The sequence below is a fragment of the Lampetra fluviatilis genome, chromosome 1 (assembly GCF_964198595.1).
Source record: "Lampetra fluviatilis chromosome 1, kcLamFluv1.1, whole genome shotgun sequence".
NCBI classification, from domain to species: Eukaryota; Metazoa; Chordata; class Hyperoartia; order Petromyzontiformes; family Petromyzontidae; genus Lampetra; species Lampetra fluviatilis.
Window position 1 is genome coordinate 17,112,635 of NC_136275.1, and position 15,806 is coordinate 17,128,440.

General features: G+C 48.8%; 1 protein-coding gene across 1 annotated transcript; it reads right to left on the minus strand.

The window, feature by feature from the left end:
• Positions 1–625: 625 nt before the first annotated feature.
• On the minus strand, positions 626–15,777 carry LOC144936010 (ras-related protein Rab-5C-like). The gene is made up of 7 exons (XM_078862863.1): positions 15,736–15,777; positions 14,976–15,043; positions 13,541–13,773; positions 6,106–6,257; positions 4,453–4,575; positions 3,041–3,134; positions 626–2,586 (listed from the first exon to the last, which is right to left on the minus strand). The coding sequence occupies exons 3-7, from the start codon at positions 13,746–13,748 to the stop codon at positions 2,474–2,476; spliced, it is 690 nt and encodes a 229-aa protein (XP_078718989.1). The 5' UTR covers positions 13,749–13,773; positions 14,976–15,043; positions 15,736–15,777; the 3' UTR covers positions 626–2,473.
• Positions 15,778–15,806: the final 29 nt, after the last annotated feature.

Sequence of the window (15,806 nt, forward strand, 5' to 3'; positions counted from 1 at the left end):
CCCAAAGGGTTGTAAATTAAAACTAAATTGTGGAGTAGAACGTGGTATCAAATTGTTATTGCTCCGGTAGCAATGTTCTTAAATTAAAACCCTGGGTAACGTTTACGTTCTCGCCAGTGAACCAATGACCTACCCAATCCAAAGTCTTGACATTCATTGTTATTGCACTTGTAAAACCAATAGGTTCACTCACCACTGGGTGGAGCTAAGTACAAGCAAACAAAAAGGGTATAACCCCAAAAAGCTCAAGGGGACCCACAATTCATGAAAAATTATGGGTGAACCGAATGTCGACGAGTTATATCCTTGTATTTTATCTCGTATTGCGCCATCTTTGTCTCGTAATAATAATTTATCCAGGAGAGCCTGAGTCCTAAGATTTATCAGATGTCCTGCATTCGCTTTTTATTTTAAGATATCGTCACCCAATCCGTGAGTGTTTTTATGTGTGGGGGGAAACCGAAGCACCCGAATAAAAACCAAGCACGCGAGTGGGCAACACTGATCTCCATACAGATGTAGTGACTCGGCGCTGATTGTTGTACAGCAGCTGCAACTGCAGGTGGTCACTTAGCGCACACCAGAGGTCGCAACCGGGTACCCGATACCCGTACCCTACCCGATACCCGGCTACCCGTACCCGACTGGGTACGGGTACCCATTTGCGACCCTGGTGCGGCCGGGTACGGGTAGGCCGTGAGTCCACTGGTGAGTAACCGTTTGTCACTCATTTGCCAACGTCTTGACTCTTCACAATTCCAGTTCCTAGAATCAACCCACCCGCGCCTGCAACATGGCTTCATCCCAGAGGTCGCAATCGGGTACCCTACCCGATACCCGGCCGGGTACGGGTAGCCGGGTATCGGGTAAGGTACGGGTACCCGTTTGCGACCCTGGTGCGGCCGGGTACGGGTAAGGAATCAAAACCCGTTTGCGACCTCTGGCGCACACGCCGTTGAACATATACACGGTGTGTGTGTCGGCAGGGCGGAGGAACTGGGTCAAGGGTCACGGTAGATCTCGTGGAGAGGCCCCTGGAACCCTGTGGCGGGTTCGAGAAGGGAGGCGTGGCTAGGGCGGAGCTAAGCCGCGCCAAGGGGAATAAAAGCAGCGGAGAGTGAGAGCCCTGGGCTGTCGGTTCTGGAAGTGGACTCGTCTCTTCGTCGCTGTTGTCGTCGCACGATCATTGCGCGACTGGACAGTCGTTGGCTGTCTCGGTCGACGCCGTCGGTGCAACGCGGACAGGGTCGTCTCTGGGCCGGGTTGTACGGCAGCGTGGTCGTGAGAGAGGGGGCCGAAGTTGGTGGCGTAAACACAATAAAAGAAAAGGACGGTGCCTCCTGCGACTACCTCGTCTCCGACTGAGTGTGTGCGCGATACACGCCACACACACACAAGCCTCGAGAAGAAGAAGAGACCTACGACATTACACAGATGGAGGTTAGACCACTTGTTGTACGGCCTTCTGCTGGCCAGGGTTTTGGCACCTCAACGCCTATCGGGAGTTTCACAACATTTGTGTGTGATCCATCAACCTTTGCCTCCACTGCTGGATTACAAACCTGTAAAGCCACCACCACCTGGAGTTTGGACATATCTCATTTCACTGCATCGGTCTCATCTATTTTTCTTCTGAGACGTATTTTTGTCAACAATTATCTAATTTCACTACATCTATAACTCCTGTCTATATCTCTTATGTCATCCCACGAACTTTAGAAATCTAAAGCGGGGGAGGGGAAACGTTCTGATTTCGGCCCCCAATGGATCAGCACCACCATTGCACAGCACTATACCCTTGTGGGCAATGCAGATTTAGCGTACGTTTTTAACTCCACTTGATAAGTCACAGAACTTTGGTAATGCCCAGCATGAACCTGGTGCTGGTATGTGCAAACTGCCAGTGTCAAGTCCTACCATTAGTCTATTTTACATGTCCATGTTGGCACAAATGCATTTTGTCTGAAAAAATGTTTTAAGCTGTGGTTAACAAAGACTTGATCTGTGTAATTAAGAACTTCACTGTTAATAAAAAAAAATATGTTCTGCTAGAATGGTATTATTTTAATGTTAATGTTTTCCAACCACTTTTTTTTATAAAGGCATCTGTGAGGAATTTCCTGTTCTACAGATAATTGTATTTATGCTTTCTATGTCAAGACGAAATGCGTCAACCCTTTGGAAACCGTAAATGATGATCCTGTATCAACATCCGGTTTTGTGAAGGGGTTACGGGTATTCTAAGGGCTGGGCCAACAAGAAAAACTGAACTCGTCCATCCAGATTCACCCACAGTGTTGGCCACATGAGTTTCGAGGCTGTACGAGCCGCAAAGCAACAACACCCCACAGAAATCGCGAGCTGTATAGCATTCTTACTAAACATTCTGACAGCGCATACCAGACGAGTCTTACAATGATAATGTATAAGTACAGCGTTCCACGTACAAAGCGGAACAGATAATGCTTCGTCTTCATACGCAACAGGCCTTCCTCGTGTTCTCCCCCTCTGGAGGGTGGTCGATGCAAATGGTCTCGGCTCGCGCTTTCACGACCGTCCCCTCGCTGTTCTCCGCCAGCTTCTTGGCTACGGGAGAACATAAATAATGCGAGCTCACAAGACACCAAGCATGTCAATTAAAAGTGAATTGCTCTCACACTGCTGCTCATCCTCATTCAAAATACAGACACTCATCTTATTGTCAAATCCAATGTCTCAGATTCACATCTTCACAAGCATTGCACTGCTGTCAACAGGTAAATGACACGGGTACATTGAGAGTTGGTCCACCTGGGACCGAGACGACAATTGGCGCCAACAATTGTGTTTGGTTGCAAGCCAGCCGAAGAGCAGGTCGCTGCAAGACCGACATCCTCCACAGAATCACCCTGTCTGCATCCATCACGCAGTCTTTACACAACACCTGGCCTCAACATCGTCTCAGCAGATCTACCGATTCCACAGACATTGAATGAAACAAACACAAACTAATACCATGACTCCATAGCCAGTTTGTGGCACGTCAGCTCCAAGTACTCACCTAAAGTAAGGAAGACCTCCTCTACGTTGTTTCCTGTCTTGGCTGACGTCTCAAAAAACATGAGTCTGTTCTCTTTCGCGTAAGTCTTGGCGTCCTGAGAGGGGCGACACGACGGGCAATGGATGAGGCAGCCAGGCGACCAGCAGAACAATAGGCAAAGAGAGCTCATCGGTTTCCTCCAGTCTAAAGATTCTGAATCTGCTATTGTGCCTCCACACTTGGCAAGACGAGAAGTTAGGGGGGGGGGGGGGGCAATGCGCGTGATTTCACACCCCATCTACATTATAAAGGAGGATGAAGCACATTGACTTACTCCTTGGTTTTATTCGGTAAAGTCACGTAGGTAAAAATCATAATGAAAAAACAACTAAATTAAATCACGACGTTTCGGGAGCAACACAAGCGTCCGTCATCAGGTGGGGACAACACAGCGAATTCTAGATTTGAAGCTTTCGTGACTGCAAGGATTCATACTCTTAGGTTTTTTTTACGTGACTTTACCGAAAAAACCTAAGAGTATAAACACAGCGAAGACAGTTGCTGAAATAAAAACCAAGGAGTATGGATTCTTGCAGTCACGAAAACTTCAAATCTAGAACATATTGACTTAATTTAAACAATAAAAATATACATTATTAAAATGACATCTATTGTTAAAGCATACGGCATTATAAGACACATGAAAAGTGTACTATCGATACAAAAAAGTCAAGTATTTGTCCATTCACTGCCGGATTAAGGCCTCCCCACAACGTGTCAGTCAATGGGGGTTGTTTGACCATACTTCACCACGCTGGTTAGTGTGGGTTGGTGAAGGGCGGGCCCAAGACTGATTCAGGTATAATTCATCATAACACATTAAATAATGTACTATAGTTTACGTCGGTTGAAAACAGTATTTCCAAAAAAAAACGCTTGTGATCCGAGCCAAGGAATTGAGCCCACGCCCTTAACACGTCAATAGAGCTGTAATTGTGTCCATTCCCGCTGACTTTGGTTCATCCACATCGTGGGTATGGTCCTTATTTTCCCTATAAAATGTGCAGTGTCAACTTTGCCTCATTCCTGGCTATACCCCCACATTTATTCCCCACCCGCCCCCCATAAAGCTCCCTTTCCCCCGGTCATCTGTGCTGTTCACTACCTGCCCCTGTTCAAGTGTAGACTCAAGACTTTCCTTTGTTGCTCTGGCTATGACTGACTATATTACTTTGTAACTGTATAAGAAGTAAACATGCCCACTGTTTTGTGTACAGTGACTTTATTTGCGGTTGCATTTCGTCACTATGTAAATCCACATTGCATTGCATATCCCCATCCTTTTCTCCCATGCTTCCCCTCCCCCCCCCCCAATTATGTTGGAGAGTCAGTCAGTCCACGGCACCACCGCCTCCCCCACAAATAGAACCCACCTCACACGGCACTCGCCTCTGCAGATGCAGGTCGGTCTTGTTCCCGGTCAGAGCAATCACCACCGCCGTGTTCACCTGCTTCTTGAGCTCCGTCACCCACACCTTGGCCCTCGAGAAAGATTCCTGCAGCATCGGCAACATGCGTGGAACCATACTTCCACCGACCCTGCCCCTCCCCCCCGAATCCATTGCTGGATGAGGGCCTCCCTACGCCATGCTGGTCGTCAGAGGTTATTTGAACATACTTCACCACACTGGTCAGTGATGGCTGGTAAAGATAGGGAGCATAGATGTGGGAGCATCAAAGTACGGTGCAACAATGGATGTTGCTACATAGGCCTGCAAGCTATATTTACAAACTATGTATGGTGGTTACTCATTCAAGCACTATCCAAGCTCGAATTGGTCAAGTCCAAAGTATTCGCGAGCTGCGAGCATACATTTTCATAAAAATAAGCGTTTTTCATTCCAATACATAAACACAGCATGAGCCAAGAAGTTGAAGCATCATTATTGGTGCAGCAGTACGATGCCTATTAAGGAGGAGAGTTGGTTCAGAGAAGTGAGGCGTTGGAATGATACACGGTGGGGTATAAGGGAGGAGAGAGGGTGGTGTGAGAGGTGAAAAGGAGGGGGAGGGTGATAAAGTGATACGTGAGTTTGATAGTTCAAGTATGGATATTAAAATGGGTACAATATAAGTCTACCTTGACATCTATCCTCATCAAAATGGTATCATCTTTGAAGAACCACCCACCGGATGTATTGGACAACTCATTTTACACCATTCTCAGTGGCGTAATTGATCCTGGTGTAGTAATTGACCCCGGGGTAAGGAATAACGTTTTCCCGTACCTCTGATTAGCACGGTTGGCGATGCACGGTGCTAAAGAAGTTCAACAAACATACATACAATTGGGGCCTCCTCGTCCAATTTCCCCTTTCGTTGTAGCCCCGTGTCTGGGCCTCTCTGGCCCACCCGTGGGCTTCGGTAAAGTTGTACTGCCTGCATGCTCAATAACTACACCATTGGGCACTCTACCATCTGAATAATCTAAATTATTAATAATTAAATACATATTTTGTCATTCCACTCCTTTTTTTATCTCCTCCATAATTCATGAAAATGTAACTTTAACATTCCTCTTTCACATTAGTTTTTTAATGAGCACGATCTGATATCGCTGGTCCATGACGTTCACCATTTGTGTCAGCCTGCCACGTGCTCTCCTGCTGATGATCTTGTGCTGTCTCACCAAGTCTGGCCTCCAGAGGTTTTGCAGTATTCGCTGTGTTTGAATGCAACAATATTAATAGATTCGAGGGGGTTAAGCCCTGTTGGCACTGGCCACCCGTCGCCCATAATTATAATTAAACAGAATGGGTATCGATCTGATCTGCTATTGTCTTATTATGCATTCTTGTCTGTCCCTTGCCTCCTCTGTACATGAGGAAAGGCTGAAGAAAAAAAACTATTGCTGGTGTTCAACATTGCACCGAAATTGTCTTTGACTTCGAATTTAGATGGGAAGATTGAGCCTTTAAGCAGGGGCGGTTAACCCCCCCGCCCACCCAGGCAGGCTGTGACAACCATCACACAAGCGCCCGGCATCACCACGACGATAGCTATGCCCCCCAGAGGCGGACACTCACCTCGTCCGTGATGTCGTAGACAATGATGGCTGCCTGTGCACCGCGGTAGTACATGGGCGTCAGGCAGTGGTACTTCTCCTGCCCGGCTGTGTCCCAGATCTCGAACTTCACGAGGGCTGAGTCCAGACACACCGTCTGGCTCTGGAAGGCGGCTGCCATGCCGTGTACGAGAGGACACAACCACTGACAACGTTTGCATTTTTATATTTATAAACATAAAACAATTAATGGCATTTATAATATGGGGGAAAAGGCAATGGTATTGTGGTGCCACGACCGCAGAGCAACTCCGCAAGCGCAGCGACTCCCTCCCGGCCCCCGCACTTAACACATACCCGCACGCAGCGCACCCACGTAGTGTCCTGGCAGGGGTTGCCTGGCACATCGGGTTTTAATCCGAAGGGCCCCTAGGGGGAGAGTCCCACGGTTTCCCGGTGCCAGGAGATTGGCCGACCCCCACAGGACAGGTTACATTGCGGTGCCCCTAAATTGGCTTAAAATTGTACGGGCGCAAAAAGAAAAGGTTCCCTGGGCCAAACGCATTGAGTTACACAACATTGGGGGGAAGATGGAGGGTGGAATATTAGGCATAAAGAGCAGACCCTAAGACGCGAACTACTGGGCACGGGAGAACAATGGGTGGGCGGAGCGGCAGAGAGAGTATAAAGGTCGGAGCCCCGGGACGATTGGGGCAGTTGTCTAAAACCTCCGGGCCGTCACGACCCACTCCCTGTCAGCCGTCCTGCCTCTTCAAGCCACTCACAGCATCCATGTGATGCCAGCGAGTGCTCCTGCGAGACAGTGAATGGGCAAGTCTTCTCTCGTCCTTCTCTCTCCGACTCTCTCAGCGTCCGTGTGACGCCGCGAGTCTAGTTTCAAGATACGTGGTAGGACGTTTGAGTAACTGGGTTCATGGGCAGAGTTACGCTAGGCTCTCCTCGCGAAATATTCCTCCTCCGGGTAATGCGTATTGGCGCCATTAATACACTCTAGTTACAGAATATCGGTGTAGCGTGATTTCTGTGTGTGTGGGGCAGAACCTCGGCGTAGCGTCTGTGATCTGTGTGTGGCACGTCTGAGTGAAGAGACGGTGTGCCCGGCGTGAGCGCGAGCGCAGAACTGCAGCGTGGGGGTGGTGTGAGTGATTTGAGCGTGCGCGTGAGGCGCGTGTACTGCAGGATATACGGCCGCCGTCGTTTGCGCGTGCTTGCGCTCGCGTGCGTGTTTACACAGCGCGCTTTACGCAGCACTTACACAGTAGAAATAGCGTTAATGGTGAGGCGTGCCCCATAGTCCTATCCCCGCCATTCCTTTTACGCTAGCATTAACCTCTGTTTGCACAGCGAATTATGGCTTATCCACGGGGGGGGGGGGGGAGTGTGCATATTCATACCGCCAAGGATAACCTCGGCTGTAGTAAGTCAGCCGTTCAGATATGTCCCTCACAGAGGGCGTTGGCGCGGGGGGGCCGATCACCCGATTGGCGGGGGCCCGGCGAGAGGCGGCCGAAGAGGAGGAGGGGGAAGTGGAGGAGGTGGACGTCGATCCTCAGTGTCATTTAACTTTTAAGTGATAAATACGGTTATCTATGATGGTTAAAGTGTAGCCCATGAGAATGCTCGCTCGTGCCACTGCTGGGAGACGGGCCTCCCACCAGAGGGAGCTCTAGAGAGCCCCTCCAGAGGGTATTTTGGTTTATTGGATAAGGTGGGAGCACTCACATTTCACCCCATTAATGCGTGACCTGTCAGTCAACAAACCAGTTATCTCCTTGGTGATGAAACTGCAGGGTTTTGTATGGTAGATAGCAGAAAACATTGCAGAAGCATATTTTTTCGTACTGTGCTTTTATGCTCTCACGTCTGTGCTCCCCCCACACCAACCTACCCACACTGATCAGGGTGGTGAACAGTGGCGGCTCCTGCAAAATCTCTCAGGGGGGGCAAATGTCTGGATGATTTGTAATAATTCTCCGGAGACGGATTCGGAATCGGTCTTCTTTATTTTCACTTCACGGTACACTTGTTCCCACACGCTCCGTTGCTGGCAGACAACGGAGAGCGGCAGACTCCCACAACTCCCACCGCGCACGTGGCACCCGGAGCCCCGTTCGCGCGTGGCTCTCACCCCGTTCAGTTCCCCGTCTCCTCTCGATCATCCCTCTCTCCTCCCTCTTAATCCCTTCGTCACGTGGTCCCCCCAGCCAATCCTCCATGGGCAATCTCGACCGTTCTCGATGGTTCCCTGTCACTCCCGGGATCACGCCTCTTATCCGGATCCCCATTAGCTGGGGCCCCAATGGCTGGGCCAATCACCCCTGATGACATGCCGTGATCACGCCGGCCCCACTATAGCTGTTATTACAGAGTGATAAGGATAAGGTCCACCCATGCAATGGATAAATTAACAGCTTAAGCATGTAAAGGCAACTTCACTTCTTTAATATTAATGAAAAATAAAGTGACTCTTACAATACATCTTGTTTGTTTCTATACTCACTATTAAAACAAACCACTCAAGTTTCTTTTATTAAAGATTCCACTAGGTGGCGACAAATTATATTGTTGGATGAAACGTGCTTACGTATGATGACGTAAGCACGTATGATGACGTAAGCACGTTAGGGCGAGCCCTCCCGGAAGCCATAGAGAATGCATTGCAGCGCCCCCGTTCGAAAAAAAACATCTTTGAATGTAAGTCTATGGGACCACTCGGGGCGATTCTCAGCTGGAGGGAAATCGCCCAAAAAGAGGCGGTACTCCACAGAACGTAGCATGACGCTGATTGGACTATATCCAGAGGCACAGTGACGGCTAGCGTGACTCTGTGGTTGAATGACATTGGTGGTGCGTCGCCCAATCGCCCTAATGAAGAAACTGCCCCTGGTGGTGAAGTATGGTCAAAAAACCCTAACGACCCGCATGGTGTGGGTTGGCCCTAATCTAGCAGTGGATTGACAAAGTGCGATATATGTATGTTAGGCTTTTTGGGTGTGGGTAGTGGTGTAGTAGTTTACACACTGTGCTATGAACTGGGTGGCGAAAGATCGAATACTGGCTATGGCTGGCATCTGTGGCGAGTAATATCTGAACCAGTCGATTAGCATGGTTGGCTACCTACGGTGCAAAGAAGTTCAACATACATACATACAAACAATGGTGAAAGAATCCCCCATGACCGATAATGCATGCGAGTTATGCTTTCATCCAATTGTGTCTTGACAAAGAGCTGTAAATTACAATTAGTCTATTTATCTTAAACATTCTTACATATGTAGTGACTCTCGGACAACTTGCACTGTAGAGGTTTCTTTATTTATTATTTAGGGCGCTTCACGCAGATAACTTGGTCAGGGATGACACACTGATAGCTTGGACAGGGATAACGCACAGATAACTTGGGCCAGGGATGGCATGCAAGTAGCGACGATGCGAAGACAGCGACGGCCTGATGACAGCGACGGTCTGAAGACAGCGACGGTATGAAGACAGCGACGGCATGAAGACAGTCGACCCCGATCCCACGGCAGTCCCGAACCTCGACTCTCGCCTACTTTTATTCCCACTCCACCCCCGGCCACGCCCCCTTTCTCGAACTCTCTAGCCCGTTCCCGAACTTCCCAGATGGTTCCCCCCCTTCTCACAACTCGCTCTCTGTTAATGTCCACCCCTGTAATTACCCCTCGTGACCACTAGGCCACGTACTTTTCTTGCACCCGCACTGTCTCCACCCACGCACTGTCTCCACACCCGCACTGTCTATACACATACTTTAGTTTGGATGTGACAATTTTTTTGCCATCTCATTTCCAAACACTTTCACTTCATTACACACACGGTATAAACTCAGATACATCATGATATAAAAATGCATAGTCTAGTACAGTATTGCATTAGTGGTCATGTCTAACGGCAGTCCTTAACCAGAACTGCAAATTGAAGGTCCTATTTATTTAATCGCGAGGAGCAGTTGCACTGTGATTAGCGTTCTGGGCTATTAACCTAGTTTTATTCCAAGCCACAGCTAACATTAGTGGCAATTTATGTCTAAACCGGATTTTACTTCAATGACCTCTGTTGATATAACAGCTCTGCAAGCAGGTTCGCCAACATTCATACTGCATTCATAAACACGGGTGTACATGTATAGAAATACAAAGATCCCCCGTAAAGCCAAAGCACACTTTTGGTGCCAGTGCTATTATCTAGCAACATTTAGACTTAAAACATGCACCATTTTCGTTTACTCTATAAGAAAGAGAATGACGCAAAGGCGCGAGCAACCATAGACAAGCAGGAAGTCAGCAGCCGGATGGTGAGCCGGTACCAATAACTGCCAAGCTCTGCAGTCCTCTATATATTCATGTTTTCAGACATTAAGCGTTCGTACATATGGAAGGACACCCATGCGTACTAGTGGGGCAACACTCTATACTCGTACAGCTGGAAATATATGAATCAACTGTTTGAACTGCCATCTCCTAGCACGCCAGGGCATGGCAACCTTGATACCCACAGAAACGGAGTTTCTCGACATTTGTGTGATCTGCCAAACCTCACCTCCGCAGTATTACAGGCCTGTGCCACCACTGCCTTCGAGCACCACGACTGGGCGCCTTTGTCTCCCCAACTGATGTATAAGCACCGAACCAGTCACTCATCAAAGGCTAACTCAGCCTTGGGGAATATCCAGGATTAGTTCAGATAATCACAACTGATCTTAGCCTTGGGAGTCTGGTTTGGCTGGCACCTTCAAGTCCTGCTTAACATTATTCCTCTTTCAAGAAGCCACTTCTCCCCCCCACCCCCATTGTCATTGATGTAAAGCGCCTTCATATTTTATGATGAAAAGCTGTACTATACATGCTGTTATTCTTCTTCCTCTCCTTGTCATTGGCCGGAAACAAACTCGGGTTGCTGAATTCATCGTGCAGTGCAATAACTGTTATGGTATTGCTCAACATAAAATGTGGATTCGGTGGGATACAAAGACAAATATCCCCCATATAGCCTTGACAGACTGTTGAGGCAAGTGGGGTTAGCAAGCACCTATGAAGGCTAGCATTGCACACGAGGGGTGGGTAGCCAGCACCACACCCAACTGCCTTTGTCTCTACAGTGGCAATGTTTACACATTGCATCAGGTACTCATTTGAGGCCCAGTCGATTTAAATGAGGCCCAGGACCGATTCAGATAATCGTCACTGGTGTTGGCCATAAGCGGGAATAGAACTTGGGTTGCCGGTTTCCTAGCGCAATGCGCTAATCATTGCACTACCGCTCCCACAACACAATAACAACCGCCATTCGCCACTAAGTGGCAGTGACATCACCACGATGCTTGTGCCAGGCTATGTGCACCTTGAGGCCACGTGAAGTGTCGAACGCCCGCTGGCAGGAGGTCATGGGGCAGACCCAGATGGTGCCACGGGTCGACTGACTGAGATGATTGGCTGATGCACCACCTGTGCCCCTAGTGTGCCAACTTGCTGTGCGTTAGCCACCCGGCGCTCCGCTCGTTGTTGTGAGCGTCGCTTCTCCGCCCTCCGTTGTTGTTGGAGGGCGACTGCCTCCAACTGCCCAGTAGCGTCCTTCACAAGCCTCCTCCACAGAGGCCGATCTTGACGCCACTGGTACCAGTCATCGGCAAGTCCACTCAGCTCCACATCCTCCTGTACCACATCACTCCATCTCTTCACTAGCCCGTGCCGCGCCTGTTTAGCCCCTTCGATCCGGCCGAACAAAAGCTGTTTAGGCATGCGGTGACGTGGCATGCGGGCTACATGGCCTAGCTAACGCAGCCTTGCCTGCCGGAGGAGCTCACCGATGGGACTTTGTCCAGATCTTTCAAGAATTTGTGAGCTCCTCACACAATCCAGCCTGGTTAAACCCAGGATGGATCGTAGGCAGGCCAGCCTAAATGTTTCTAACTGGCGAAGATGTTCCATTAGGGGGGTCCACGTTTCGCAAGCGTAGAGAAGGGAGGGAATGACTGTGGCCGAGAAGACCTGAAGCTTTGTGCGGAACGACAGACCAGGTAGCTTCCTCACAGCGTTAAGCAACCGATGAAAAGATAATGCCGCTCGAATGATTCGGAGTGAGACCTCTGCTGTTAAACCAGAGCCGGTCATAAGCACACTGCCCAGATATGGGAATCTCTACACTCTCTCCACAACTGCGCCATCACCAATTGGGAGTTGTGGGGGTAGAGTGTCCAATGGTACAAAATACCCTGGCAGGTGCTTAGTTTTGGTGGGGCTGATGGTAAGGCCCCACCTCTTAGTGGTAAGCTCCAGGTTTAGCAGCAGCGCCTCCAATACATAACATGGTTGAGCAATAGGGAGCCATCCCTTGATCGCACCCGGGCATCGCTCAGCCTCCAATTATATCTGTACCAGATGGAAATGCCTCCGGTACAGCTATTGAAGGCCTCACGAACGACGTGGTCAAAATAGATGTTAAATAATGTGGGAGCAAGAGGACATCCCTGTCGCACCCCAAGGTGTACAGCGAATGGCTCCGACTCCCGGCCACGTAGTTTTACCTGGGCCCGCTCATGAAAGTCCTTAATGATCGTGAGCAGAGGGTCAGGGACTCTGAAAGCACGAAGAACAACCCAGAGCCCAGGCCTACTGATGGTATCATAGGCCTTGACCAGGTCAATAAAGCAGAGATGTAGGTCTTGTTGGAATTCTCTACACCTCTGCTGTAGCAGACGGACAGATAATATGGCATCCGTGCAGGACCGCCCTTTCCTGAAACCACATTGAGACTCCGCAAGCCTTTCCTCAGCGTGCCTAGCATGGCGATGTTGAATAATTATTGCTAGGACCTTTCCCGACACACTGAGGAGTGAGATGCCCCTGTAGTTGTTACAGTATGTGCGGTCCCCCTTCTTAAAGAGGGGGACCACCAGGGCATCCTTCCAGTCCTGTGGAACTCGTCCAGGCTGTTGTTATGATGTCATGTAGGGCAGTCTGTGCACAAACGCCACCCTCCCTCAGTATTTCGCTTGGGAGATCATCTCTGCCCGGTGCCTTTCCTGGTCTCAGACTCTGAATCGCCTTCAGTACTTCCTCAACAGATGGCACCTCAGCCAGTCACTCACAGGGGGTAACTTTTTCAAATATTTGGGGCACCGCAGCCTCCGCAGGGTCATCCCCACTTTGTCCCACGATGTTTCCCATATCGAGGGATTTCCCCTCCCCCAGGACTTCACAGAAATGCTCAGCAAATCTGCAAACCTGTTCCTGGGGGTCGGAGATTGGATCGCCATTTCCCCCCCCTAATGATGGTAATAGGTGTGGCGCTGCAGGTTACTTTTTTGATGGAGTTAAATAGGGATTTGTGATCGCGGGCCATTGAGGCAGACTCCATCTCCACAGCAACCCACAACACACAAACACATGCGCTGAATTCACACGGCCAGCACTCACCACCAATGGTGCTCTGGAGATTGTCGGTGAACTGGTCCAGGACGTAGCGCACCACCAGGCTCGACTTGCCCACCTGCTCGCGCCCCAGCAGAACCAGCTTGAACTGCAGGGCCCTTCTGGTCGAGGCTGGTTGGGGGGTCAGCTGGCGACCCCGAAGGCTCGAGGACATCTGGTGCCTCAACGAGACGTTGGTCCTCTTCTGGCCCATGGCTTCAGCGAGTGGGAGCTTCTACCTGCAACAAACGCGTTAAAGTCTCCTTACATAATTAGTCAAGAATGAGCAAGAGAGGGTTAATGCTGAATTTAATTATTAAAGCGATAGCTGAAATAGAGAAATAACTACGTGTTTGTGACCTAGTTCACAGTGTAGCTGGCCATATAAGCATTTAAATTGTGAAATAAAATCAATCTGGCGAAGAGTGGCATTATAATACATAATGTAGGTTTTTTGGGTTAGATCGCATCAATAAAAATGTGTCGTTAAACCCGCCACCACCTGACACACCCAATTAGTAAGGTTTGTCACGTAAACAGAATATGCCAATTCCTTATTAGTACAGCACAGCGGTGTGTTGGATAGCAAATCCACAACGTTTACAATCTGAGTACGACTTTTCGCCAGTAATTACAAACGAAGTGGGAGGAGGGGAGGGAGTAATGAATGCATGAAAATGACTATGGGTTATCCATTGCCGTTTTGGTTATGGAAATGGTAATAAACGTACATTATGCATGTACATTGTTCTTGCACCTCCTGTCGTTTACGTGCACTAAAATCACAGCGCCTGTTATTGTCTGTTCACAGGTAATCCCCATTGACGTATGGTGACCTGTATAGGCATTCATTTAAACAATACTGTGAAACGTCGTACTCGTAAACGTTGTGGATTCGCTCTCCAACACACCGTTGTGCTGTACTAGTACCGAATTGGCATGTTCTGTTTACGTGACAAACCCCTTGCTACACGATCTAACCCAAAAAAACCTGTATTTTGGATGATATTTGTCGCGAAAGCCTTCGTGTTAAACTGACATTATAATAGTGGGGTCATTCCACACAAGGATGCCATCAAACAGACTTTTGACAGCTCTGCGATGAATTTGAACCGTATGTTCGGTAGGGAGTCCGATGTTTTCACTTCACGTGTTGGGAGAGTGTTCATTTCTTAAAGAAGCTCCCAGCATGTGTCGCGAAACATCGGACATCATTTTTAACATCGCACGGTACATCAAGAGAGAGCTGCGATGCAGCACAACGGCGACATCCTATGCAGTTGACATTTAACAGACTTTCACCAAAAGCAATGACGATAGTTAAAGGCTACAAATGCAAAGGATGCCTACTGAAAATGTGTGGACTGAATGTGGATTTAAGGTTGCTAGACTGAAGATTTTGGAGTAAATTGGAAAGAAAATACTGCAACGAACGCAATACCAACTTCTCGTACGGGACAGCATTAGACGGAGGTTGTGGCCAATGGACCAAGCGGCCTCCGTTCACAGCTGCAAGGGAGAGGAGAAAAAGGAGAATTGCACACTTTTCAACATTTCCCTGGAAACGAAAATGTTTCCCAATTACACAGAAACACAACGTCTACATGACATGACCGCACGGTAAGCCAAACTGTCAATGTAAAATTCCCAAACATTGGCACACCTTAAAATAGCCCAAAGCAGTTTGTACAGCAGGTCGCGTACAGTCACAACACCATTACACAATTCACTTGGCCCTGGACACCATCCATGGCCAATTAATTACTTGAGCAGAAATTAAACGCCCAAACAATAACATGGAGACGATGTCTTTTTTGACGCACGAAAGCTGCTGGTTTGTCGCCGTACCGTGAACTTCTTTCGAAACGAAGTTACTGAAATATGTTGTTTCAAAACTTATATTTAAAACAGACAGGAACTGAGAACTTCCTTGTTTGAGTGCCTGCCCATCGCAGCCTTGCACGGCATTAATAAACCGGTGCCACGGCACGGCAGAGGGTGACTCGCACGCTCCAGCGCACACGAGCAGCTGGGTGAAGAAAGGGCACCGGCTCCTGCCCAGCCAACACGGGGTCCACGGCGAGCAAAAGAGAGAGGCAAAAAACACAGCTCACGTGGAAAGGGTCTTCGAGGAGTGTTGATCGAGAAGAGAAACACGAGTGGAAAATAATAATACACGAGCATGCACAACATATACACACCGCTGGCTCTGTTGGGCTGGTCCCTGTGTGGTTTCCGAGAATGGCTTCCTTATACCGAATAGCGAGCGGCG